The sequence below is a fragment of the Rhinolophus sinicus genome, chromosome 17 (genome assembly GCF_057876585.1).
Source record: "Rhinolophus sinicus isolate RSI-liver-muscle chromosome 17, RSI-T2T, whole genome shotgun sequence".
Classification (NCBI taxonomy): Eukaryota; Metazoa; Chordata; class Mammalia; order Chiroptera; family Rhinolophidae; genus Rhinolophus; species Rhinolophus sinicus.
The window spans coordinates 62,914,708-62,939,865 of NC_142517.1; the positions used below are offsets into that span (position 1 = coordinate 62,914,708).

General features: G+C 36.2%; 1 protein-coding gene across 4 annotated transcripts in view; it reads left to right on the forward strand.

Annotated features, from left to right (window-relative positions):
- Positions 1-25,158, forward strand: part of POLQ (DNA polymerase theta) — a 126,581-nt gene that overhangs the window by 22,671 nt on the left and 78,752 nt on the right. For 3 of the 4 annotated variants that reach the window (XM_019729623.3, XM_088794220.1, XM_019729624.3), the window contains exons 2-9: positions 6,868-7,315; positions 7,773-7,952; positions 9,880-10,010; positions 11,581-11,737; positions 13,379-13,487; positions 17,048-17,267; positions 19,229-19,376; positions 22,325-22,471. In XM_019729623.3, coding sequence (XP_019585182.3) covers positions 7,138-7,315; positions 7,773-7,952; positions 9,880-10,010; positions 11,581-11,737; positions 13,379-13,487; positions 17,048-17,267; positions 19,229-19,376; positions 22,325-22,471 — 1,270 coding nt within the window. In that variant the 5' untranslated portion in view covers positions 6,868-7,137. Of the gene's footprint in view, positions 1-6,867; positions 7,316-7,772; positions 7,953-9,879; positions 10,011-10,457; positions 10,913-11,580; positions 11,738-13,378; positions 13,488-17,047; positions 17,268-19,228; positions 19,377-22,324; positions 22,472-25,158 lie in introns of those variants that run through there. The other variant, XM_074331249.2, reaches the window with a different exon arrangement.

Sequence of the window (25,158 nt, forward strand, 5' to 3'; positions counted from 1 at the left end):
TCTTGCCTGACAGAGTCCATATTCAAACATTATTCAAATAGTAGGAGAAGGCAAAGATGTAAAAGAATAATTTTGGCATTTCCTCCATGAATCAAAATTATCCACAAAGTGATGGGGGAGAGCAGAAAAAGAAGGAAAAGGAAAGTGAGAATATATGAAAGGGGTGAGAATGAACTGGAGCCAGACTGGATGCGTGTGTGTGACCTTGGGCAAGTTACTTAACTTCTCAGGGTTGTTAGGAGGTTAAAGCAATTAACATCACATATAACAATCAAACAATTATTGAATTGTTAACTAAAACAATTAGAACAGTGGCTACCTCATAGAGAGCACTGTCCAGCATGGGAAGACCATAGATCTGGAAGGAACCAGACATAAAATAAATAAACATCTTTTGTTAGTTTGTTTCTTGACTGATTGCCCTATTCTCCTCGATGGGTAAAATCTTCTTTCTTCAAAGTCTTCATAGCTGTTTCCTCCCTTATCCCAGGAGGAAGAAAAAATCAGAATGAGATCACGGTCCAAATATTAAACTCCAGAAGATTCAAAGTTCAGGAATGCTTCTCAAATGGTCACAGTTGATGTCCCTGGTGTGAGCAGTTAATATTTACATCTCAGAGAACATGACAAACTCAATAAAAGCTTCTTCAGACTAAACTTCCAATTTCCAAATAAAATAACAAAACTGAAAAAATTTCAGAAAAGGGAACAGATGGTTTGAAATTAAAAATCCATGAGAGAAGAGACTATGTTTCCTTTATCACTGTTCCAGAGCCCAGGAAAATGACTGACACAGTTGTCACTCATCCATTCCACAAATGTTTTGAGTGTCTACTATGTGTCACACATTGGGCTAAGTGCTGGAGATAAAACAGAGAAGACAAACTTCCTGCCCTCATGAAGCTTACATGCTGGTGAGTAAGTCAATCTATAAATAAACAAATAATACATTTTAGAGAGTTATATGTGATATGAAGGAAATAAAGCGCAGGAAGGGAAAAGAGAGTGTAAAGCCAGTGAATGATATTTAGAAATAGGGGTAAGGAAGGCCTCTCAGAGAAGGTAATTTTTAAAACAGAAGATTTGTTGAATAATTACACAGATTAAGGTAATCTTCACCCCCCCCCCCCCATTTAATGAAAGACATGCATGGGTCTCCATCAACCAAAATTTTCATGACAAAACATTTGAGGAAAACCCTAAACCAATGTTTAAAGATGATCCTGCATAAGTGAATGACTGAAAAATCTTCAAGTCCAAATAGTTCCCTGAAAACATTTCTTGAAGGACACAAGACAGTATATGGGAAGAGAAAATTCCAAGATCCTATTGTGCCATCTGCTGGAAGCATCCTTTCCAAGGGAGGGAGGGGTTAAGAGACTGGGAAGAATAGAAGAACATACTTCTAATTGGAGATCTGCAGGAGACAGAAGCAGAATATAGTTGAGCAATATTTTAAATATATCTAAGAATTTTCCAGAATGGGCTAATCCAGTACTTAGATTCTGGAAGACTATTCAATCCCAAGAGAAGTTTAAAAAATATCCTTTTCTAGACACATCATGAACACCAAAGTGCTTATTGTCTATTAGTCACACACCATACTTCAAGGAAGGAAAAGAAATATTGTCTGTATAGTAGATTAAAGATGGCTACAAATTTTTTGTTACTTTTCTCATTGAGAGGAAGAGGCAGTGAGAGACAAATGAGGTTTCTCGTTTTTGCTTACAGACTCCAGTTTGTCCTGGCAGGTTCCAGGTTATTCTTACGCTTCGCTGCTTCACATCTGGCCTTCCTTCCCAACTGTCAGCCCTGTTGACCTGCAACGACTTCAGACTCATTGCCAGAAGTGGTGGTTAATAGCAGTCTTCACCATCTTCCACTGTTTCATAAGGTCTAATACCTTTAACAAATCTCTTATTTTATATCATTCATACAGTTCAGCCTTCCTCACCAAAGCCTAACTTATAGTCTGTGATTTCGATGGCCATGAGCCTAAGTAAAATTTTGGAATTTTGTTACTATGCAAGAGGAGGTGAATAACTACTAGGGGACAGCTATTGTTGGTCTTTGCCACATGTGATTTCCAAGGAAGAAAACTAGTTTTTCACAGTCTCCACTCATTCCACTTTACTGATTTATGTTAATTTTTTGACCCTTGTAGGTATAGAGATGTTTAAATGTGAATAAATGAATGTAAAATGTAACAGTTAGGCAAACATAGCAAGATTAAAATGCTATGATCAACTGAATTATGCCAAAGAGCTTCCAGTTTTAAAAATAATCATCCCTGACTTCTCTCTTTCCCTTGCACCCTACGTTGAATCCATAAGCAATCTACTTTCAGTATAGATGAGCAATCTGATAATTTCCATGGTTACCAAAAAGCTATCAATGTTTATTTAATGGAAGATAACAATAGTCTTATTAACTCATTTCCTTCATTCTGCTTTTGCTCCTTTATATTCCTTCCCATGTTCCCCCCACCACCAACCCCACAAGACCTAGCGTCATCTTTTAACATAAATTGCTACTTATTTTTTCATTGTTCTTCAGTGGTTTTCCAATGTCCAAAGAATAAAGCCAAATTCCATAGCTTGTAATGCAGGTGATGAGATACTTATGACATTATTGAACCCAGATAAACACTCTTGCTTTGTCCTTGAAGATGAGGTGATATAGGAGAGGAGGATCTGTATGTCCTTGTCCTTCACAGTTGTCACTGACATAACCAAGAATGTGCATGCCACCACCATGGGCATTGAAGATGTGATCTTTGTAAATTGGTCCCACTTTAAGAAGGAATGAGGTGGAATTCTGAAATGTATTTATTTACCAATTCATACTCAAAAGATTGTCTAATACATAATAAAAATTACACTTAAGGATACCTATGAGTCACTTTAAGGGCCATGTTATTAACATGAAAACTACAGATAAGTGTAAGGTTTCCCTTACCATAAAAGGATTCTTTCCGTGGAGGATTCTGAGTTTATTAAAGATACAATTTTGCATTGCATTATGCAGAAGAGTATGCTATCTTAATAGTGACTAAATGTGAACAAAAAGGGAAGGGAAGAAAAGTGAATAAGTGAAAATATAGAGAATTTATCCCTGATTAAGCCCTCCACCCGAATAGCCAGTTATAAGCAACCCCCCCCACCCAGTTTTCCTGTTTGTCGTTGTTGATTTGGGGAAGATTTGTCTAAATAAGAAAAGGGGTAGGATTGAGAGTATTGAAGGAAAAAAAAGTAACATTTGGAGAAATCCTCTGAATCCATAAGGGCTGATCTAAAAACTGTACACTCCCACAGGGAATATAGTCAATAATGTTGTAATAACTATGTAGGGTGTCAGATGGGTACTAGACTTATCAGGGTGATCACTTCATAAGTTATATAAATGTCTAATCACTAGACCTGAAACTACTGTAATATTGTATGTCAACTGCAACTGAAAAATAAAAAAAAAATATTAAAAATATAGTAAAAAAATAAAAACTCTACATTCAAAGACCCAAATGGAAGTCCTGGAGTGCTTGCTTAGGTGTGATCTGACCCAAACCAAGCAGAAAGTTGTTTCACCAGGGCTCCTTTTGATAACTTTTCCCCGGGCAGAGTACTCATCCCTCTCCCCATCTAATCAAAGACGACTTCTACTCTAAAACCACACCCTTAGGATTCCCAGGCTTATTGCTCATCCTTCTTCCTCAGTGTCTGCGTGGTGTTTACTGCACAGGCAGTCAGCACTGTTACCATGTGAGACGTGGGAGAATGGCCTATATATGCATTTAGAAGGTACAGGTTTGTTCTTACAATATTCAATGAATTTAGTCTCTTTCAGACATTAACTGTTTAGTTTTACCACCTTTAAGATGGCTTTCTGATGTTTTAACCTAGATCTTTGAAGTTATTTCAGTTTTGCTTCCATCCCCATCTGTAAGTAAGTTATTTCGACGAGTTCTTTGGCTCATTATGGAGAAATAGGTCCTTTTCAGAGTTCCATGTTAATTTAACTCTCTTAATAAAATTTTCTCAGCGAAGCCACCTGAATTCAAGTCTGCCTCATCCCTCGGATTACCCAGTGGTTTCAATTCCAGCAGTATATTAGGAACACCTAGGGAGCTTTTAAGACCAGTGCCTAGAGTCTGTCCTAGACCAATTATGTCAGAATCTCCAGGCATAGGATGGCAAATTTAAAGCTCCCCACAGGATCGTAATGTACAGCCACTGGTGTTATTTCGGTTGAGAACCAGTGATCTCAAACACAAAATCCTCTTACTCAGCATCTTCTTTAATCTGAGCACATTAGACCCAGTCAGCATCACTAGAATCCCATATTTCTGATCTTGTAGATTTTCCAGCTTTCCTTTTTTTGCAAAATTCCACTCATGTGAGAAGCACAGAATTTATTCAGTCTGGGTAGATGATGCTGTTTTAATCAACTCACAAATGTAGTTTGTGTAAATCTTATTTTCCATATAACCTCTGCAATTTGAATGGAAAAAAATCAGTCTTCCTTATTTATGCAAATTTACTAAAATAAGAAGATGATATCTTTGAATGTACATCAATTGTTATTTGAGTTTCCTTTGCTTCTGTTTTCAGCAATATTAGACTGAGCAAGGAACCACTTCTAGCACAGCACACTTTTCCTTAAAATTCTGGATGTTACGTAAAAAAATATATTAAAATAATTCATGACTAAGCTGATAAAACCAGAAGTTTCCTTGTAGGACAGAAATGTCAAATAATCAAACAATCTAAAGAAGTGAAGTATTAGAACCCAAGTTTTCCATAGTGATGTTTACTGATCCCTGGGGGTCTAGAATGTGGATTTTAATGGCTGTGTTTTGGGAGATAGGAGTCTGGGGTTCCTAGTAGGGAAAGAGGTACGATCTGAAATCTCCTGTATAATGCCAAAACCCAAGATGGGTATCCCCATTAGTAAGTAAAACAGAAATATCCCTTCTATAGATTGAGGTGATAAGGCTGGAAGCCTGTCCAAATCTGGCTTTTGGTCTCTAATATCATTCTACTACTTTTGTATTAGAAAAAAGAAAAAGATGCCAACCCAGAGATTAAGTTTAAAGTGGTCCAGAATTGGTATATCTCCCAGGTCACTGGCAGAAAATATGTGCGTATTATTTTTCTGGAGGATTTTAACTCAGGCCTTGAATAATTACCACAGATAAAAATGCCAAGGAAAACAAGCTCAGACACAGACACAATTAAAAGACAGATGGGAAATATTTCTGCTATATTAGTATTATCACAGTAACTGTCAGCATAAAAAATTCTTTAATATTTTTGAGAAGTAGCCTTCTCTTTATTTTGTAAGAGTTTTTAAAATTAGAAATAGATGTTGAATGTTTGAAATAAATTGTAAATTTAAAAATATTCTCTAGGTTTTTTACTAGGATGACATAAACCATTCTTTGCAATTCCTTCCTAATTTTTTCCTCATTTGATCACAGTTCACCTAATAAAAATAGAATACCTTCGTGAGGAATTTTCTTTGGTTTATTGTTTTCCTATCAAAATTCTGGATTTACATTGAGAGCAATAGAACATTTAAATATCATTTTCTTTGAATAGTACTTACTATGTGATGGGCACAGTTCTAAGCACTTTACACATACTGACTTATTTAGTGCTCATAATAATCAAGTAGGTTGTTACTATTATTATTCCTGTCACATAGATTTAAAAAAAGAGGATTAAGCAAGTAGCCCAAGATCACACAGCTGTTAAATCTTCAAACCTAGATTGATTGGCTACAGAGTTGCCCTGACCCCAAGCTATACTGAATCTCACAAAGTTTTTCCATGATTACAATCTAAATTAGGCTCCCTTTTATTTCTTTGATAGCACTGTTCACTTCTTCCTGAGCATTAGTATAGTTTAAAATAATTAATTAACTAATTAGTTTAATGTCTGTTCCCTTCTCTAGGCCCTTTCTCTTTGAGATTTGGAGCTATTTTATGCCATTTCCTTGCAGTATACCCAGTGCCCAGCACACAGTATGGTCAATAATTAAGTGAATGAATACATAAAAGGTATCAATAACTAGGAAGAATGTTTCCTTCATGGAGTAATGTCTCCATCTTGTGGAATTTTAGAATATTGTTTGAATTTATTTTTTTTTAATAAGCTAGGATTTCACAGGAGAATTGACACTCAAAGGCTATTTCCCAGACTTCTATAAGTCTTTTTTTTTAATTGGACTGGCCCTTTTGAGATTTTTCAGTGTTATAGAATATAGCACAGTCTCTTCAGAGCAGGGCTTTCGTCTACTAGATTTGCTTGGCGAAATGGGTTGTGCAACTAGGTAATTAACCGGCAGCAATTTACTGTCCAGAAATCATTTGATTCTACCTTGCCATAAGGTGAAGCACACGTCCATTCATAAGCTCTCGGCACAGAATGATGACTTAGGTACATCCAGAGTCTCTTCCTTGCAGCGTTCATACAACATCTAAGGGGTCTACTCACCAGCAGTCCCTAACTCCCCACCACGTGGTACCCAGAGCGTACTGATGGCTAGAGTGGAAATTGTGTAAAAAAAAAATAGTTCTGCCCTACCATCATACTCTAGGAGAGAGGAGTCTATTATGCTCCATTATAAATCTTGGGTTTTACTTGTATAATGTGTTACACACATAATCTGCAATAATTAAAAAAAAAATACCAGTGTGTTAAAGAAGACTTACTTCCCTTGATCTACCTATCACGGGCAGCTCATTTAAGAAGTTAGCAAACCTTGCTATTCAAACCAGAAATGGACACAAAGAAAATGTTTAGGCCAGAGAGATTATAAATGCAGATCATATACGCAGACTCATTTCCCCCGCCTGGTTTATTATAGATCCAACTCTGGTTCTCTCTCACCAATCAACCACCGAGACGAAAGGCCGGAGGTCTAAGACTCCGCGAGAGCCGCTCCTTCCCCACGATTCTATGGTTCTCAGGTTACTCTCATGCCTGAGAACTCTATGGTTCCGGGGCGGGCTCGGAGGCCTGAATTTGAAGGCCGTGGCGGGAAGATGACAGATACACCTGTCACCAGGTCCGGTTTCTCCCGAAGGGGAGGACGCTGGAACTGTGGCTGTCCCTGAACAGCCGAGAAGAGTTCGCGATGAATCATCCGCGCCGGAGTGGGAAACGGCGGCGTTCAACATTAGGCTCAGACTCCTGGGGAAGCGGCGATGACAGCAGTGACAGTCCCCTACTCCCCTCGGGGCGGGTGCTGAGCCCGCCCCCCGGCCTGGGACGCAGTTTGATGGACAGAGGCCGCCCGCCGGCCGCAGCTGCAGGTACTCTTAGGCACTCGGTGGGCAACGGGCGAGATGGGCGGTTTAGCCGGACTATGTGAAGAGAGGTGTTCTCACCGCGAGAAGCTTGCTTGTTTGCACAACCTACTCAGCTTCTAGTCTCCTTCTCAGTTTGTGATTCGACTTCGGTGCGGCAGGTCACTTTCTGTTTAGACACGGACGTGCTTTCAGTTTATATTCAGCGACTGCCTGGTAGTAACACTCAAGTGGTTTCTGGATCTTTCGATCTTTACAGAAACAACTTCCGAGTTGGCTAAAGCTCGTAACCTGGAGAGGGCCCAGTACTCCTTACAGATCTTACACTGGATGTGTTTTATGTCAGGTGTGGTTCATATAGACAGCCTCCTTCCAACACGCAGGAATTCCAAAATACAGTGGAGGGCTGAAGGCATGTTAAATTAAATTCAACTATTAATTATTATTTCTTTTTTCCTGAAAGAGGAATGCAAGCAAACAGTTCCTGACGATCAAATAGACAAGCTGCTATTGGCAAATTGGGGACTTCCTACAGCGGTTTTGGAGAAATATCACAGTTTTGGTGTAAAACAGATGTTTAAATGGCAGGCAGAGTGCCTTTTGCTTGGACAAGTCCTGGAAGGAAAGAATTTAGTCTATTCAGGTATTAAAATTTGTGAAAATTAACTTCTCTGTTTTAAAGACAGTATGAATGTAAAGGATACTATATTGAGGTAGTTATGATTTTCTTAAAGGTGGTTGAGACAATGCTTTATACCTAGAGAAAGCCTTAAAATACATATGAAAAATGGAGTCTCATTATATTCATATTTAAATTATGCAAAATCCATTATATGGCTGAGTGGAGGGAAGGAAAGGAAAGACAGCTTAAAGAGAGCTATTCAGCTTGCCATTCCGCTCAACACGCCTATGTCCAAAGTGAGTGTACAATGAGAGGTACAAATCTGCTCTTCCTTCAGTCTATCTCAGTTGCTTTTCCGTGTGTGAACATTATAAATTATATGTTTATAAATTGACCTGTTTGTACAGGTTTCAATACACAAAACCATATGTAATATACTTTATATATGGGCTTTCAAGGACAACTCTGACATGTATACTTTTAAACTTTTCTACTATACTGACTTTAGAAACTGGTTATTTGGTAAGATACACTTCCTTTGTATCAGTTTTCTCTGAAATTGTGAGTCATCCGGATTTTTCATTATGGTTGCAAAAAATAATTAGACAATTTATCAGTAGATATAAGTTCAGGCAATGGAGTCAGACTGGTTGCGTTCGACAACTGTGCCACTTATTGGCTGTGTAACCTTGCAAATTACTAGAGAGAGAGCGAGTAAGCATGAGAGAGCACTTAGAACAGTTTGGGATACATAGAAAGTACACAGTAAGTGCTAACTAGTGGCAATTAGTGGCAGTGGTAGAATGGCCTGACCATTTCAATTGCTTAAACCAAAAGGTGGGTGTCATTCATAACTCTGGTACCAACTCACATCAATTAATCACCAAGTCCAGTGTCTATAACCTCAGATATGTTGATTCTGACTACTTTTCTCTGTTCTTAGGTCCATTATCTAGGTTACTATCATACATAGGGTGTCAAAAAAATGTATACACATTTTAAGAAAGGAAAAAACTGTATTAAAATTGTAATATTCAATATATACTGATAGCAAAAGATGAATACGTGTACAAGTCATATGTGTACATTTTTTGGCACCCCATCATGTCTCTTTTAGATTATACTCGCTATCGTCCTTCTTCTAGATTATGCAACATAGCCTTATAACTAGTTTGTCTTTTCTCTCTGGCCTTGCTCTGCTCCTGCAGCCAAAGTGATCTTTATAAAGTACAAATATGATCTTGTCACTCCTTTTCATAAAACGTACTAGTTACTCTGCATTGCTTTCAGGATAAATTCTAAATTCCTTACATGGTGGGATTATAAAACTCTTTTTCATGTGGCACATTCATATCTCTTTTTTCACTCCCCTACTTGTGCTACATTTCAGCCTTACTAAATTACTTACTGGCATTTAAACATTCCAGGCTTTCCTCCAGGTGTTTGCACTGTTTTTTCTGCTTGGCATTCCTTGTCTCTTTCCTGCTACCCTTCCTTCTCATAAGGTCTGTTTCCTTTCCATAAACTTCCTAACAACTCCTCTCCCTCAACTTCTATAAAACTCCTATCACAATATATTAAAGTTCATCTCCTTCCTCAAAGCAGGGCTTTTAGCCATTCAGTTGTTAAAGGAAATGATCTTCAGGTACAGGCTAGGTACGCAATAATACTCATCATTTATTCTTTTTTTTTCTTTTCATTTGTTTCCATCATTTATTCTTGATATAAAGATATGTTTACTAATTCCCTGTTTTCATTGTGAGACTTCAGAGAGTTAATTTGAAATTAGGGGCATTTAAAGGTATAAAGGTTTCAAACGTTAGTTGGGCCTTAATGATAGGTTAGTCTTAGGTGCTGTAGTTACTGGATATGGTTTAAAACATTTTTTAATGCAGTACATCAAATATTATTTCTTTTTATGATAACCTTGTGGAATAACATGTTTTAGCTCCTACAAGTGCTGGGAAGACTCTTGTTGCTGAATTACTTATTTTGAAGCGGGTTTTGGAAATGAGGAAGAAAGCTTTGTTTATTCTGCCCTTTGTCTCTGTGGCTAAAGAGAAGAAATACTATCTCCAGGTAATGTTCTTGTACTAAGTTTAAAATTGTGGTAAGGCCTGTTATTGGCAGCTGTGGCTTTATTCATTTGAAAAAGAATTATAAAAGCAAGTGGAAAATAAAGTTTCTTTTATTGCATCCCAATGTAGCTTTAAGTGTTGACCATTTATGAAGGGAAATTTTTGTATTATTGCATGAAGGAGAAAGACCATCAAATTAAAAGAGTAGTGAAAATTGTGGTGAAATTGACAAACCTTTCCTTAGGAAGAGACTATTCAATTCGTATATAAATATGCAAGCTAAGAATCAACATTTTAACTGAAGAGTAGGAATAGACTGAAGCATGGAAAGAGTGTTTAAGGAAGCATATGCCATCCTAATTGAAGGCCATTTGGTAACATTTAAGGGATGAATTGGTACTTAGGTGAAGCTCCAGGCCTGTGGTCTGTTCCTCTGTTCTGCAAAAATGAATAATAACATTTTTCATTTGTATGATGCTCACTGGTTTTTAATGCATTTTTACAAATACAGTGTTCCATTACATAGAATAAATTTATTATTGTGATTTCTGCAATGAAAAAAAAATGTGTTATCGGAATGGCAAGATTATTATACTGGTAGTCCAAAAAATTTGGGTTCTACTCCCAGTTTTGCTGCTATGTCTTTAGGCCTGGCACATAATCTGCTGGGCCTCAGTTTTTTCTTCAGTAAAATAAGGATGTTAACCCTAGTACTATGGGTTAACTCAGTAAACACTCAGAAATATCTTACTGAATGAACAGCTCTAAAGTTCTATGGTTCTATAAATCTTTTAACAGTTATTTCAGAGGCCAAATAGCCAACAAAGCTGGTCCTACATGGTAACATCTTCTCAACTTAGACCAAAGTAACAAAATGATGAAAGGATCCTTTTTATTGAGAAGGTATGTTAGTTAAAAGTTAAACTAAGAAAAAAAATTACCATCGAAGTCCCATAGCATTTGACTTTTGAAAACTCTTCTTTCATTATATAAAAATTAGTGAGATAATGAGAATAATTTTCTCATGAAGTATAAATTTGTTTCTGTTTTTCTTTTTTCTTTTTTATTTGAAGGAGGGTGCAGCTCAAAGTGGTGCACGTGGGGATCGAACCAGCAACCTTGGTGTTATGAGCACCACGCTCTAACCAACTGAGCTAACTGGCCGCCCTAAATTTGTTTCTTAAAGTGTTATATTAGCATTAAAGAAAGAGCTAGTTTCTCATTTGTTAATTAGATTAAAAATGTTTAGTGCTTAAGGTAGATTTTCTTTGATTTTAATTTCTATAAAAAGCTCTTTGAACTGCTCTGATTAAAATATGCTGTCATTAAAATGGCATACTTAATTTGATTTCGCCTTAACAGAAATTCTCTGTACTGAGTTTTGTCGATTCTAAATTTCATAATTTTAGTATATGATTCTAGAAAGAACCAGTGTGTCCTGGCCAGGACCAACTAACAGTAATCTGATAAATGTTTTTAGATACTTATGTCTATGTTCTGGTATAGAACCAATTTATAATTCATGAATATAAAATATTTTCACCTGTATTGTTCCTTTTTACTCAATTCAGAGTCTGTTTCAGGAAGTAGGAATAAAAGTAGATGGTTACATGGGCAGTACTTCTCCAAAACGGCATTTCTCCTCCTTGGATATTGCTGTTTGCACAATTGAGAGAGCCAATGGTCTGATCAATCGCCTTATAGAAGAAAATAAGATGGATCTGTTAGGTAAGAAAATTAGGAAGTAAGCAAATACTTTCTATTGCCATTTTTTTTTTTAATGGAATGGAGTGGAGATGTTGTGACTATGTGTCCTATGTTTTCTTCTATTGTTTGTCATCTACTTCTGGACATTAGCATCTGTAATGTTAGGAACTCTGTGTGGAAAAAAAAATTGTGTACTGCTGCTGTTATTAACTCAACTTTCTTGTATTTTTGCACTTTACAAAACATAGAGGATATCTTTGAGCCATCAAGTAGTTTCTCATTGCTTCTTTCCTTTCTAAACTTTACCAGAAATAGAAGGAAGCATGCTGGGGCTGGATTTTCCATCTTGGCAATTAGTGTATATGTGTATTCGTTATTATATTCTGGTGCTGTAATATCTGGATTTGGCCTGTACCCAAGGGCTATCAGTTAACAGGGAAATGGTAGGGAACTACAGAAACTGATACTGTATTTGAGCTTCGGACTTTAGTAGGAAGATTTTCCACCTTAATGCTGTTTTCTTTTTTTCTTTTTTTAACCGCTTAGGAAAGCCCCCTTTGTAGAACTAGCAGCAGGAAGAGAATGTTTGTAGCAGCAAACAAAGCAACAAGAATATCAGTAGGCTACTTATTGAGATCCTGGTGAACTTAAATGATAAAATTATGGTAGGGTAGGAGTAGGGAGTGAAATCAAAGATTAATAAGATGTGAGCTCTATTCTACAAAACTTGGAGAGAGAAATAACATCAATTTGTATCAGAATTGTTGTGTTACTTGTGACCCTATTTGATTTTAAATATCCTGAGAATTGCAATAGAATCTTTTTAAGTGTTATATCCAATATACCCAGCACAGTGCCTGGAACACTAGGTAGAATAAATATTTTTTGGATGAATGTCTGAACAAATGCTAGAATAACTCATCATACAGTGTAATTTGGAGATAGCTTACTGATGGGTAAAAGAAGCACCATGTGTCATTAGGAAATAGTGTGAAAGATTTTGATTTTGGTGGAGAAGGTATGTGGCGGGGACACCATTGCATGTGGAAACTATGATGGTATGAAAACATTTCACTGAAGACGCTGTTGAGTGATACTAAATTTTCAGTAATTCTTCAGCATTATTCCAAGTGCATAGACTGGTTTGATTATCCTACTAGTAGAGAAGAGGATTATGCTCATATTTATGTTTTGTAGTAGGTTGACTGACTAACCTACTATTATCAAATGAAAACATCCCTTAAAATCATCTCTTTCTTTTTGATCTGATTCTGTTTTTCTTTCTAACATGAGTATGGTTGCCCTGGTTGTTTTCCTCATAGGAAAGTCAACACAGGGAATAACTGTCATAGATGTCTTTGATATCTCTTTGTATATATATTTCTATAAGGTTACCAATTAAAAAGTGAGTAATGAGGAGCAGTTTCCCCTGAGTTTAGCTAATCATTGATTTTCAGATCCAGCATACATTGTAATAGGATCACTTATACCTGAAATATCTTGGAAAAGAATTATATATCATGTGGATTCTGATTTTTGTTTTATGGTTTGAAATTTGCATCCCCTGCAATCTATTATAATGACAGCTACTTACTGTATAAGATATAAGATTCTTAGAATTGTGAAATTCTGTAAAACCTAGTATCTGGAAAATCTCTTTAGGAACGGTGGTTGTGGATGAATTACATATGCTGGGAGACTCTCACCGAGGATATCTGCTGGAACTTTTGCTGACTAAGATTTGCTATATTACTCAGAAATCAGCGTCTTGGTGAGTCCCTGAAATAACTGCATTCCTGAGATTCTAAACACTGTTGAGACAGTATCTATGAAAGTGCATAATGAGTTACATAAATTAAAGAAGGAAAGTAGTAATTATTTAGGACAAACTCATGTACAGCAGTTCATATTTGTTCTAAAACAAGTACCTAAGACGGAGAGTGATTTTAGATTATTTTGTAAACATTCTGAAGCTTCTGGTTGTTGACAGAAGAATTTTATGATAGAATTTTAAAAATCCAGTTTTTGTATTTGTTAGTTATACACAGATTTTATGTAAATAGGCAGGGCTAATTTTGAAAAATAACATTTCTTTATTTCCCACATCCCAGAAACAACTACTTTCAACTCATAGCTTTATAAAAATTTATTTACAGTGGCGTCTCTAAATGCAGCTACTTGAGTTTTTAGTTTTACACATTATATGTTGACTTCTTACTATGGAAAATGGAGATCTGCCTCTTTTTAATGTTCTTTTCTTACCTTACCCTGTCTCTTTCCCCATCCGCCATCTCTCTTTATTTTCTCATCATCTTCCTGTTTTCCAAATATAGTTATAATTTTGCTTACATCAGTATTTGGTTACACTGTTATGGCTATATAAATACCACTGTTAACTATGCCATGTAGTATATTACGATTACTTTTACTTTCCAGGTAACTTTTTTTCTCTGAAGTTAATAAATGTCTTATTTTTTTTTTAAACTTTCATTTATTTTAAGTGTGTTTTTCCAGGGCCCATCAGCTCCAAGTCAAGTAGTTGTTTCAATCTAGTCGTGGAGAGCGCAGCTCACAGTGGCCCATGTGGGGATCAAACCGGCAGCCTTGTTAAGAGCACCAGGCTCTAACCAACTGAGCTAACCGGCTGCCCTAGTAAAAATTTTTTTTGATTAATGGCTTGGTTTTCTATGTACTTATCACTAATTTATCCCCAGCCTCTTCCACACTTGTGTAAATCTTCACCTAACATGTTCCAATACATTTGCTATTCTATCTACCAAATTCATCTTTTTGAAGTTTCTCCTAAATTCTTCTGAGTTGTTCCAATCTGGACAGGTGGTTAATCTATATATATGCTGCATAACAGTTATCTTGTGATCTCTTTTTATCATTATCATTCATTCCAATAGCTTTTTGCTTGAGTCAAGGCCCCCTTTTTTGGAATCACATGCCTTTCTCTTGATTTACTTCTTCATTTTGGTAGGGATATCATCCAGGATGTTCCACTTGATTTCAGTATATAGGCTGTTATCGGTATAGTTTTTTTTGAAGATTTGCATTTCTGGAAATGCCTTACAATTAATTCATAGGTTGTCCCGGTGTAAAAGACAAGATTTAAATTTTCTTTCCTTTAGAGTTTTCAAGACATTACTTCATTACTGTTGGGAAATCCAATGCCATGCTGCTCCTTTACCCTTTGTATAATTTTTAAAAAATTCTTTCTGAGAGTTTTTAGGCGCTCCTTTTCTTCCTCAGTGTTGTGAAATTTCACAATGATGTGTCTTGGTGATGGTTTATTTTCATTCATTGTGCTGGAAACTCAAAAGGTTCTTTCAGTCTGGGAGCTCTGTCAGTTTAGGAAGATTTTAACACATTTCTTGCAGTATGTGAGAAAAGATGTAGATAATCATCTATATCCTAACTCAATAGGGATATAGAAGATATAACTAACACAATTAGAAAATTTGACCTAGTGGATGTATGTAGAACAATTATCAAATAAAAGCAGAATATATGTTCTTTTCAGTTTTACATGGAACATTTACAAAAAACATTTACCATGTTCGAGGCATAAAACAATATATTTTAAAGGATTTAAGTCATTTAAAATATATTCTCTAATAACAGTTGAATAAACTAGAAGTAAATATAAGAAAATCATATAACTAGAAAATGCCCCCATGTTTGGAAATTAAGAAATACATTTTGGATCAAAAAAATCACAATAGAAATTAGAAAATAGTTTGAACTGAAAGTATAATAAAAAATATGTCCTAACAGAACTTGTGAAATGCATCTAAAATTTTTTTTTATTAGTTTCAGGTGTACAAAACAATGTAATAGACATTTATCATTTATATCCCTCACACGGTGATAACCCCCCTCCCCCCATCTGCTACCCCTCTGACATCACATACAGCCATTACATTTCCACTGTCTCTATTCCTAATGCTGTACTCCACTTCTCGTAACTATGTATGTATATGTGTGTGTGTGTATATATATATATATATATATATATATATATATATATATATATATAATTGTAGTTGACATTCATTATTGTTCAGTTTCAGCTTCAGGTGTACAGTGCAGTGATCAGGCATCTACATCATCCCTGAGCTGGTCTCCCTAATGGGACAAGTGTCCATTGGATACCCTACAAAATCTTTACAACATTATTGATTACATTCCCCAAACTGTCTTTCATATCCCCATGACAATCTTGTGGTTACCGACTGTGCTTTCTAATCCCCTCACCTTCTCCCTTATCCCCAAGCCCCTCCCATCTAGCAACTCTCAGTTTTTCCTCTATGTCTCTGAGACTGTTTCTGATTAGTTCATTCATTCTTTTCTTTAGATTCCACATACAAGTGAGATCATATGGTATTTGCCTTTCTCTGTCTGACTTCTTTCACTTAGCATAATGTTCTCTAGGTCCATCCATATTGTTGCAAATGGTAAGATTTCATTGTTCTTTATGGCTGCCTAATACTCCATTGTATAAATGTACCACAGTTTCTTAATCCAGTCGTCTACTGATGGGCATTTTGGTTATTTCCACTCCTAGGTATCTAACCAGAGAAATACAAAATTCTAATTCAAAAAAATTTATGCACCCCGATGTTTATTGCAGCACTATACGTAATAGCCAAGACATGGCAACAACCTAAAATTGATTTTAAAGGGAAATTAATCGTATAAAATGTACATATGTATTATTAAAGATGAGAGACTGAAAAATTAGTGAATTATTCATCTCAAGAACTTGGAAAAAAATTGTAAAATAATGCCACAGAAAATAGAAGGAAAGATGTAAAGCTGAGTAAAAACTGATGAAAGAGGAAAGTCATTATCCTGAACATTCTACAAATCAATAAGAAAAACAACAAGCCAATATATCAGTGGACAAGGAACTTGAACAGGACTTTAAAACGGGGTATGCAAATGGTCCATGAATATGAAATGGCGCTTAATCTAATTAGTAATCAAAGGAATGTAAATTGCTTTTTCGGAGAGATATCACCTCAGACTCCCCAAAATGGCTGACATTAGGAAGACTGACAATACTAAATGGTGACAAGGATGTAGAGCAATAAAGCACACATGGATTGTAGGGTGTTACTGTGATACAGTCCTTTGGAAAACAGTTTGACATTATCTGATAAAATTGAAGATCATCTGTGACCCAGTAATTTTACTCCTAGGTTTATACCCTAAAGAAATGTATGCATGTATGTACCAAAGGACATGACCAAGAATATTGCTAGCAGCCCTGTTTGCAATTAATACTATGCATCTTTTAACATCATTGTCATTTGTTTTCCATAGCCAGGCAGATTTAGCCAGTCCTCTGTCTTATGCTGTGCAGATTGTTGGCATGAGTGCTACTCTTCCTAATTTGGAGCTTGTGGCTTCCTGGTTGAATGCTGAACTCTACCGCACTGACTTCCGTCCTGTACCACTGTTGGAGTCAGTAAAAATTGGAAATTCCATATATGACTCTTCAATGAAGCTTGTGAGGGAATTTCAACCCATGCTACAAGTGAAGGTTAAGTCAATATGTTTACCTCAGTATCACCAGTATTTTGTGTTTGATTACATTTTCTAGCAAGTTGTTAACAGCTTTTCAGTTATGTAAATTAGGGGTTGCAAAGTAATTGAATATGCATTATGTATCTATTAGAAGGATTATTAATGTTAAGCTAATTGGTTTTATCTTAAAAATTGGTGGTGATGGTAAGAGAGGAAATGTAGTTGTGTCTTCAATTTAAATGACTATCATTTCTTATAAGTAATACAAAATAATACCTAATTTTGTAGATTTTTCTTTTTAATTGGGAAAATATTTTCTTATGGCCTAGTTTACACTAAACATTAATGTGGAAAATTAAACTTTTGTTAGATGGTAGGTATAATATTTAGTAGAGTGGAAAAAGCATCATTTTTGGAGTCAGACCTATGTCTCAATAGAGATACTTGATATGGCTGTGATTAAATTGGTGTGTTTCAGTACCCTCATAGGTATGCATTTGTAGCTTCCATATGCCTGGTATGGAATCTTATTCAGTTGTTTTGCTCTGTACCCCAAATTTCACTTGACTATGCCTTAATTACCTCAATGAATATATATGTAAGCACATTAATTTATTCTCTTTTTTCTTCTATTACCATGTTCATGCCTCTATTTGACTCACTTTCAGCTCTTACCTGGACTATTGAAATAGCCTCCTAAGTGATCTCTCTGCTTCCCACCTGGTCCCCTTCAGTCTATGGTTAAGTCAGGAGGAGCTTGTGATCCATTTAAATTGAACATCAGGTCATGTAACCATTCTGCTCAAAAATTTACGACGGTTCCCCGTTCCATTTAGAATGAGAGCCATGGTCGTTATAGTAGCCTTCGAGGCCCACATGATCTGCCCCCACCCTCTTAGTGCTCTGACCTCACTATATTCCTTCTGACACCCTCCACAGCCTCTTTGCTATTCCATAATATGCCAGGAATCTCCCTCCTCAAGTTCTCTTAGTCTGGAATGCTTTCGACCCCCAGACATCAGTATGGTTTACTCTTCACCTTTGGACCTTTATTCAAATATCACTTTCTTAGACCTTCTCTGGCCACCTTTTCTAAATTACCTTCCCTTCCTGGTCCCTATTTTGCCTGTTTTATTTCTCTCCTTAGCATTTTTCAAAATTGAACATACTATGTACTTTACTTATCTTGGTTTCGTTATTATCTATCTGTTTTTACTGGAGTAGAAACTCTGAGGATAGAGCTATTTTTCTGCTTTGTTCTCCATCCCCAGTGCCTAGAACAATACTCTCCATTCCCATTGCCTAAAACAATATCTGGCACATAGTAAATACTTGTTTAATGAGTGAATGGATGGATGAATTAATTAACCCATTTACACACACTGACCTTCCAGTTTTGAGAACTCACTTGGCCACCACTGGGTTTTCACATGTACTCTTCATTCTGCCTGACATAGTTCGTCTGTCCCTCATTGAGATAATACCTCCCTTCCTTCATTTCTCAGCTAAATCATCATTATCTCGGGGAAATATTTATTTCAGATCTTTCTGTCAAGTATATGTCAAATATGAGGCCTCAAAACACTGTAAAACTCTCTTTTATAGTACAGCTTATGATTACATTTTACATTTGTTTAGTACTTTAATGTTTTCCCAGTGAGACATAAACCCTTTGAAGATGGGATCTTGACTTTCTTTTGCTCACCATTATATCCCCATTGCTTAAAGGTTGGAGGTCAATACGTATTAATTGAATGAATACAAAATTTTTTCTTCTTACCTTATATCATAAGGAGGTTTCTTTCTTTTTTTTCTTTTTGTTTTGTTTTTTTCTTTGTTTTGTTACTGACTTTGTAACTGATTTTTATTATGTCTTTGAGTAGAAAAAACTTTCCCCATGAAGCAAAATGAATGACTTTAAACTGATGTGAAATGTCTTGAAAGTTCTACTAGAGTGGCTATTTTTTTCCTTTTTAGGGAGATGAAGACCATGTTGTTAGTTTATGCTATGAGACCATTCGTGATAACCATTCGGTATTACTTTTCTGTCCATCAAAGAAATGGTGTGAGAAGCTGGCAGACATTATTGCCCATGAATTTTACAATCTGCACCATCAAGCTGAGGGTAAGTTACTGATTGAAACAAAAGCCTCCATACTTAATACATTTTCTTGAAAGTAATGTTAACGATTATATTAGCAAAGCATGGCTTTTTCTTCATTACCACCACCTACCCCATGGGCACTCCTTACAAAACTATGCATTTGTAACTAATCCTCTTCTTATACTCATTATAGACAATGTGTACATACACTCAGGCTAATCTTCAGATTTTGGTGTACTGGAGTTAGACAAGTATGTATCAGGTTCTTCATCTCGGATCTATGAGCTTTGAGAGGTTGAGCTTTGAAGCCACTAAATTGTATATAAAACTTCATATACAATATACGCATTTTTCTGGGGTGAACAGCCATATCTTTCTTTATATTTACAAACTCCAACTCCAAAAACAATTACACATACATATACATAATACACATATGTATATACACATATATGTATTTATACACATATGTATTTTATTTTATTTTTTTCACTTGAAATGCCTTTATTTTAGTTAAAAATGAGGTCAATTAAAAAAACAATATGCAAAAAAATCATACAGGTGTTACATGAATATGGTAATAATCATGAGGGTGATTTGCCAATCACTAGAGTTTGATAAACACTGGTATGGTGTATTTGGGAAACAGAAGAATCATAAGATGAAATGAAGGTGAGAATAGGAGACAAGCTAGAAGAGTTTGGCAGAAGTCAGCCTGTGAAAAGCATCCTATATCAGGATATGGAGGAAAACTTCATGAGGAAGCATGGAAGGATTATAACCAGAAGAATGACACAATAAGTTTTGCAAATTAGAACCTTCTAGCAGAACATAAGAAGGACTTGGAGAAAGCACACCAATTAGGAGGCCAATAGGGCCCCGCAAGGGAGGGTGAGGTTATAACCACGGGTTCAAGCAGTGGGGCTCTGAAGGATGGAGGGATTTGTTTGACATACCAGTGGTACAATCACCATTGTCACCAATTAGATGTGAAGGGAGAAATCTATAGTATTGCTCCAGCTCTGACATGATCAGTGGGTGACATGTGGTTGGTTCTCTTAACCAGGTGAGGGGATATTTTCCCTTACTTACTCCTCTGCTTGATAATTGACATGATTTTTGGCATGAATGGAGCTCAAAATCTCAATAGCTCTGTGTTAACAGTTTAATGGGCAGCACCCAAGGTCCTTCCCTCACACTCCTGGTTAGAGATCTAATTTCTCTGAGAAGAGAAGCAGAACTCAAAATGTGTGGTGGACTTAGCATCTTTTTGTGCTGTGAAACACGTATGTATTTTAAAATCAGCTTTATTGAGGTGTAATTTATGTACAATAAAATGTTCCCATTTGAAACGTATAATTTAATCAATTATAACAAATGTATACAGCTGTTTAATTCCCACTATGGGAACATTTCTATCACCCTAAAATCTTCTCTCTTGCTTTTTTGATATTTCCCTTTATCCCCAGCCCTAGGTAACCACTGATTTGCTTTCTCTCATTTTAGATTAGTCATGCCTTTTCTAAGATTTCATGTAATATAGTATGTATGTGTCTTTTGTGTCTGTGTTCTTTCACTCTGCATGATATTTTTAAGATTCATCCAGGTTGTTACATTTATCAGTTTGTTCCTTTTTTTATGGCTGAGTAGTGATCTAGTGTATGGCTATAACCATTAGTATATATTTCTATTGATTTTAGGATGAGCACTGTTCCCTCACCACTTTTACTAGCCTATGATCCCTTGGGGTCCAAGGTAAGTATAGGGAAGATAGAGACCAGTTCTTGTCACAGTATATTAGGGTATATTATGACTTTATTTATTATGCCAGTGGCATCATGAGGGTGGGTGATGGAGATCTCATACAAAGCTCCAATAAGCAAACGTTGCCTGAAGTTTATACTGGGTAGCTCTGGTCCAACATTATAATATCTTTTCTACTTCTCCCTTAATCAATACTTTCTGTACTTTGCCAACTTATATTCCTTACGCTGTACCATGGTACCATATTCCTTAATAACCAGAATCTTGTATTATTTTCTTTGCTTGAGTTTCTTTTATTTTTATTTATAGCAGTGGTTCCCAAATCCTAATGATTGGACTGGAGCCTGAGCTATGATGAAATTTTCACCAGAAAAGTAAAGTCAAGGCTGTACATTTTTCATAAAGCTGAAGTATAAATTCTGAAATTATCCCTAGTAATATTTGTTTTTGTTAATGTGACTTTTCTTTTGAAATGAAGGTATTGATCGATGTTAATTAAAAAAAAATTAATGTCCTTAGCATAATAAAACATTGGCAACTCTCTGTGGGTCCTCAAAATTTTAAGTTAACCTGAAAAATAAAAATGTATTTTATGAGAAGTTTTACTTGTTCAGAAATCCAAAACGGGGAAATTCTTTAAGAAGACATAATTCCTGCAAATAAGAAAGTTAAGGCCTTACTGTGGGAGAAGGTTACACAGAGAGACAAAAACAGAAGGTAATGTGTGTTTAATTACCACATGGGTGCCAATGAGGCTAGAAAAATTGTCCCGTAGAATTAGGCTCCTAGGTGATTCTGACACTGCTGATTGATGAGACACACTTTGAGCAAGGATTTTAGTTTTCAGCCTCTGCATGGTAGTCAATATCTATAACCCTCTCCTTCCTTCAGCCAGCTCCTTTGGTCCCCTTCTATGTGCTTGATCTCACTCTGCTACAATGTTTCCTAAACTTCAGTGCACATTAGAATTACCTGGGGAGATTATAATTCCTTATGTCCAGGTTGTACCTGACTGTATCACAATGTCCAGGGGTGAGAGCCGTACATCAATACTTTTAAAAGATGTTCAGGTGAATATTATATGTAGTAGTTTCAGAACCATTGTCCTAGTGGTTAGGTCTGTGATGACTTAGGCAGATAACATTTAAGGAATTCCAGACAGAGGTGAACAGTGCTGATAATTTTTTTTTTTTTTTTGGTATCAGGATTGGTAAGATCATCTGAACTTTCACCAGTGATACTAGAACAAAAGGGCCTCCTAGAAGTGATTGATCAGCTAAAACGTTCACCTGCAGGACTGGACTCTGTATTACAAAAAACTGTACCATGGGGAGTAGCATTTCATCATGCAGGTATGCATATTTATAACCTGTTATTAAGAAGCCCCCTTCAAAAATCCTCACAATGTCTTCATTTTTGTATTTACGTTCATTTGACTTCTTGTTAACCACACTTAATACTCTTAGATTTCATTTTAAGAAATTGAGTGATTAATATTAAATAAGAGTAAAACAAACATGTTTAGGTTTACTTATCTGTATAGTATATAAATACTAGAAGGGAGTAGATAGAAGAGGCTGAAGCGGGTCAAATACCTGGTGACAGAAGGAGACTTGACTTTGGATGGTGAGCACACAATATACAGATAATGTGTTATAGAATTGTACACTTGAAACCTAGATAATCTTATTAGCCAACGTCACCCCAATACATTTAATAAAATTAACAAATAAAGAATATATAGTTTCTAAAATTAGGAATTTAACCTTTTCAACTTAACATTTTTATTATGCTATATATAAAGAAAATTTTAAATACACACACACACACACACACACACACACACACACACACAGTTGACCCTTGAACAACATGGGTTTGAGCTGCATGTGTTCACTTATAAGCAGATTTTTTTCCATAAGTACATTGGAAAATTTTTTAGAGATTTGCTACAATTTGAAAAAAAAATCACAGATGAACCATGTAGCTTAGAAATATCAAAAAAATTAAGAAAAAATTAGGTATGTCATGAATACATAAGGTATTAGTCTATTTTATCATTTGATATCATAAAATATACACAAACATAAAAAAATAAAATTTATCTAAACTTATGCATGCAAACACAGACCATACATGGCACCTTTCGCTGTCGAGAGAAATGTAAACAAATGTAAAGATGCAGCATTAAGCCATAACTGCATAAAATTGACTGTAGTACATACTCTACTACTGTAACCGTTTTGTAGTTACCTTCTGTTGCCGTTGCAATGAGCTCAAGTGTTGTGAGTAGCCACTTAAAATGCCCTGTGACGCTCATCATCTCCTGTGAGCAGCTTGTTTCTCCAGTAAATTGGGTATCACAGTGAAAAATGATCTCTCGTGGTTCTCATGTATTTTCATTGTGTTTAATACAATACTGTAAACCTGATTAACACCATGGGACCCTTGTGAAGTGCCAGTAGTAATGCTGGAAGTGCTACTGAGAAGCAGAGAAAAGTCATGATATTACAAGGCAAAGCTGAATACTTGCTACGTGCTGTCGACTGAGATCTACAGCTGCGTTGCCTACCATTTCAAGATAACTAGAGCCAGCATAAGGACCATTGTAAAGAAAGAAAAGGAAATTTGTGAAGCCTCTGCTGCAGCTATGCCAGCAGGCGTGAAAACCCAGCACGTTTTATGTAATACCTTTTATCATCTATTGAAAATTCAGCTCTTATGTGGGTGCAGGATTGCTATAAGAAAGGCATACCTGTAGATTCTAATATGATTTGAGAAAAAGTGAAGTCATTATATGCCAACTTAAAACAGCATGAAGGTGAAGGATCTAAAGCTGGAGAATTTAATGGCAGAAAAAGATAGTCTGGTAATTTTAGAAAGAGGTTTATCTTAAAAAATGTCAAGATAACAGGAAAAGCAGCTTCTGCCGACCCAGATGCCATGAAGAAAGTCATTGAGGAGAAAGGATATCTGTCTGAACAGGTTTTTAATGCTGATTAAGGTACCCTATTCTGGGAAAAAATGCCACAAAGGATATTTATTAATAAGAAAGAGATGAGCACCAGGATTTAAGGCCGGAAGGGGCAGGCTAACTCTATTGTTTTGCGCAAATGCAGTCAGGTTTATGATCAGGACAGCCCTTATCTATAAAGCTACTGGCTGCTGAGCCTTGAAGGAGAAAGATAAACACCAGCTGCCCGTCTTTTGGTTGTACAAGAAGGCCTGGGTAGTGAGAACCCTTTTTCTGGATTGGTTTTATCGATGCTTTGTCCCTGAAGTCAGAAAGTACCTTGTCAGTAAGGCACTGCCTTTGAAAGTTCTTTCAATATTGGATAATATCTCTGGTTAACACCAAAGCCATCAAGGTCTACTTGCCTCCAAACACAACATCTCTAATTCAACCTCTAGATCAGAGGGTCATAAGGAGCTTTAAGGCTCATTACACTGGGTATCCTATGGAAAAGATCACCAGTGCTATGGAAGACAACTCTGATACGCAGAACATGATGAAAAATCTGGAAGAATCACAGCATTGAAAATGCCATTGTTGTTATATTAATAGAAAAAGCTGTGAAAGCCATCAAGCCCGAAACAATAAATTCCTGTTGGAGAAAAATGTGTCCAGATATGCATGTCTTCCCAGGATTGCTGACCGAGCCAATGAAGGAAATCACGATAGAGACTGTGCATATGACAAAAAGGGTAGGGAGTGAAGGGTTTCAAGATACAGATCTTGACGTTGACTTGATGGAGATGAGTGCTTCAGAACCAGTGCCAGACAATGAGGAAGAAGACGTAGAAGAAGCAGTGCGAGGAAACAAATTGACATTAGACAGTCTGACAGAAGGATCCCAATTATTCAAGATTGCTTTTCACTTCTTTTACAACATGGACCCTTCTATGACATGGGCACTGGACCTAAAACAAACAGTAGGAGGAGTACTGTATAGAAACATTTTCAGAGAAGTGAAAAAGCAAAAAAAGTCAGACAAATTACAGTATATTTCTGTAAAGTTACATTGAGTGTGCCTGCATT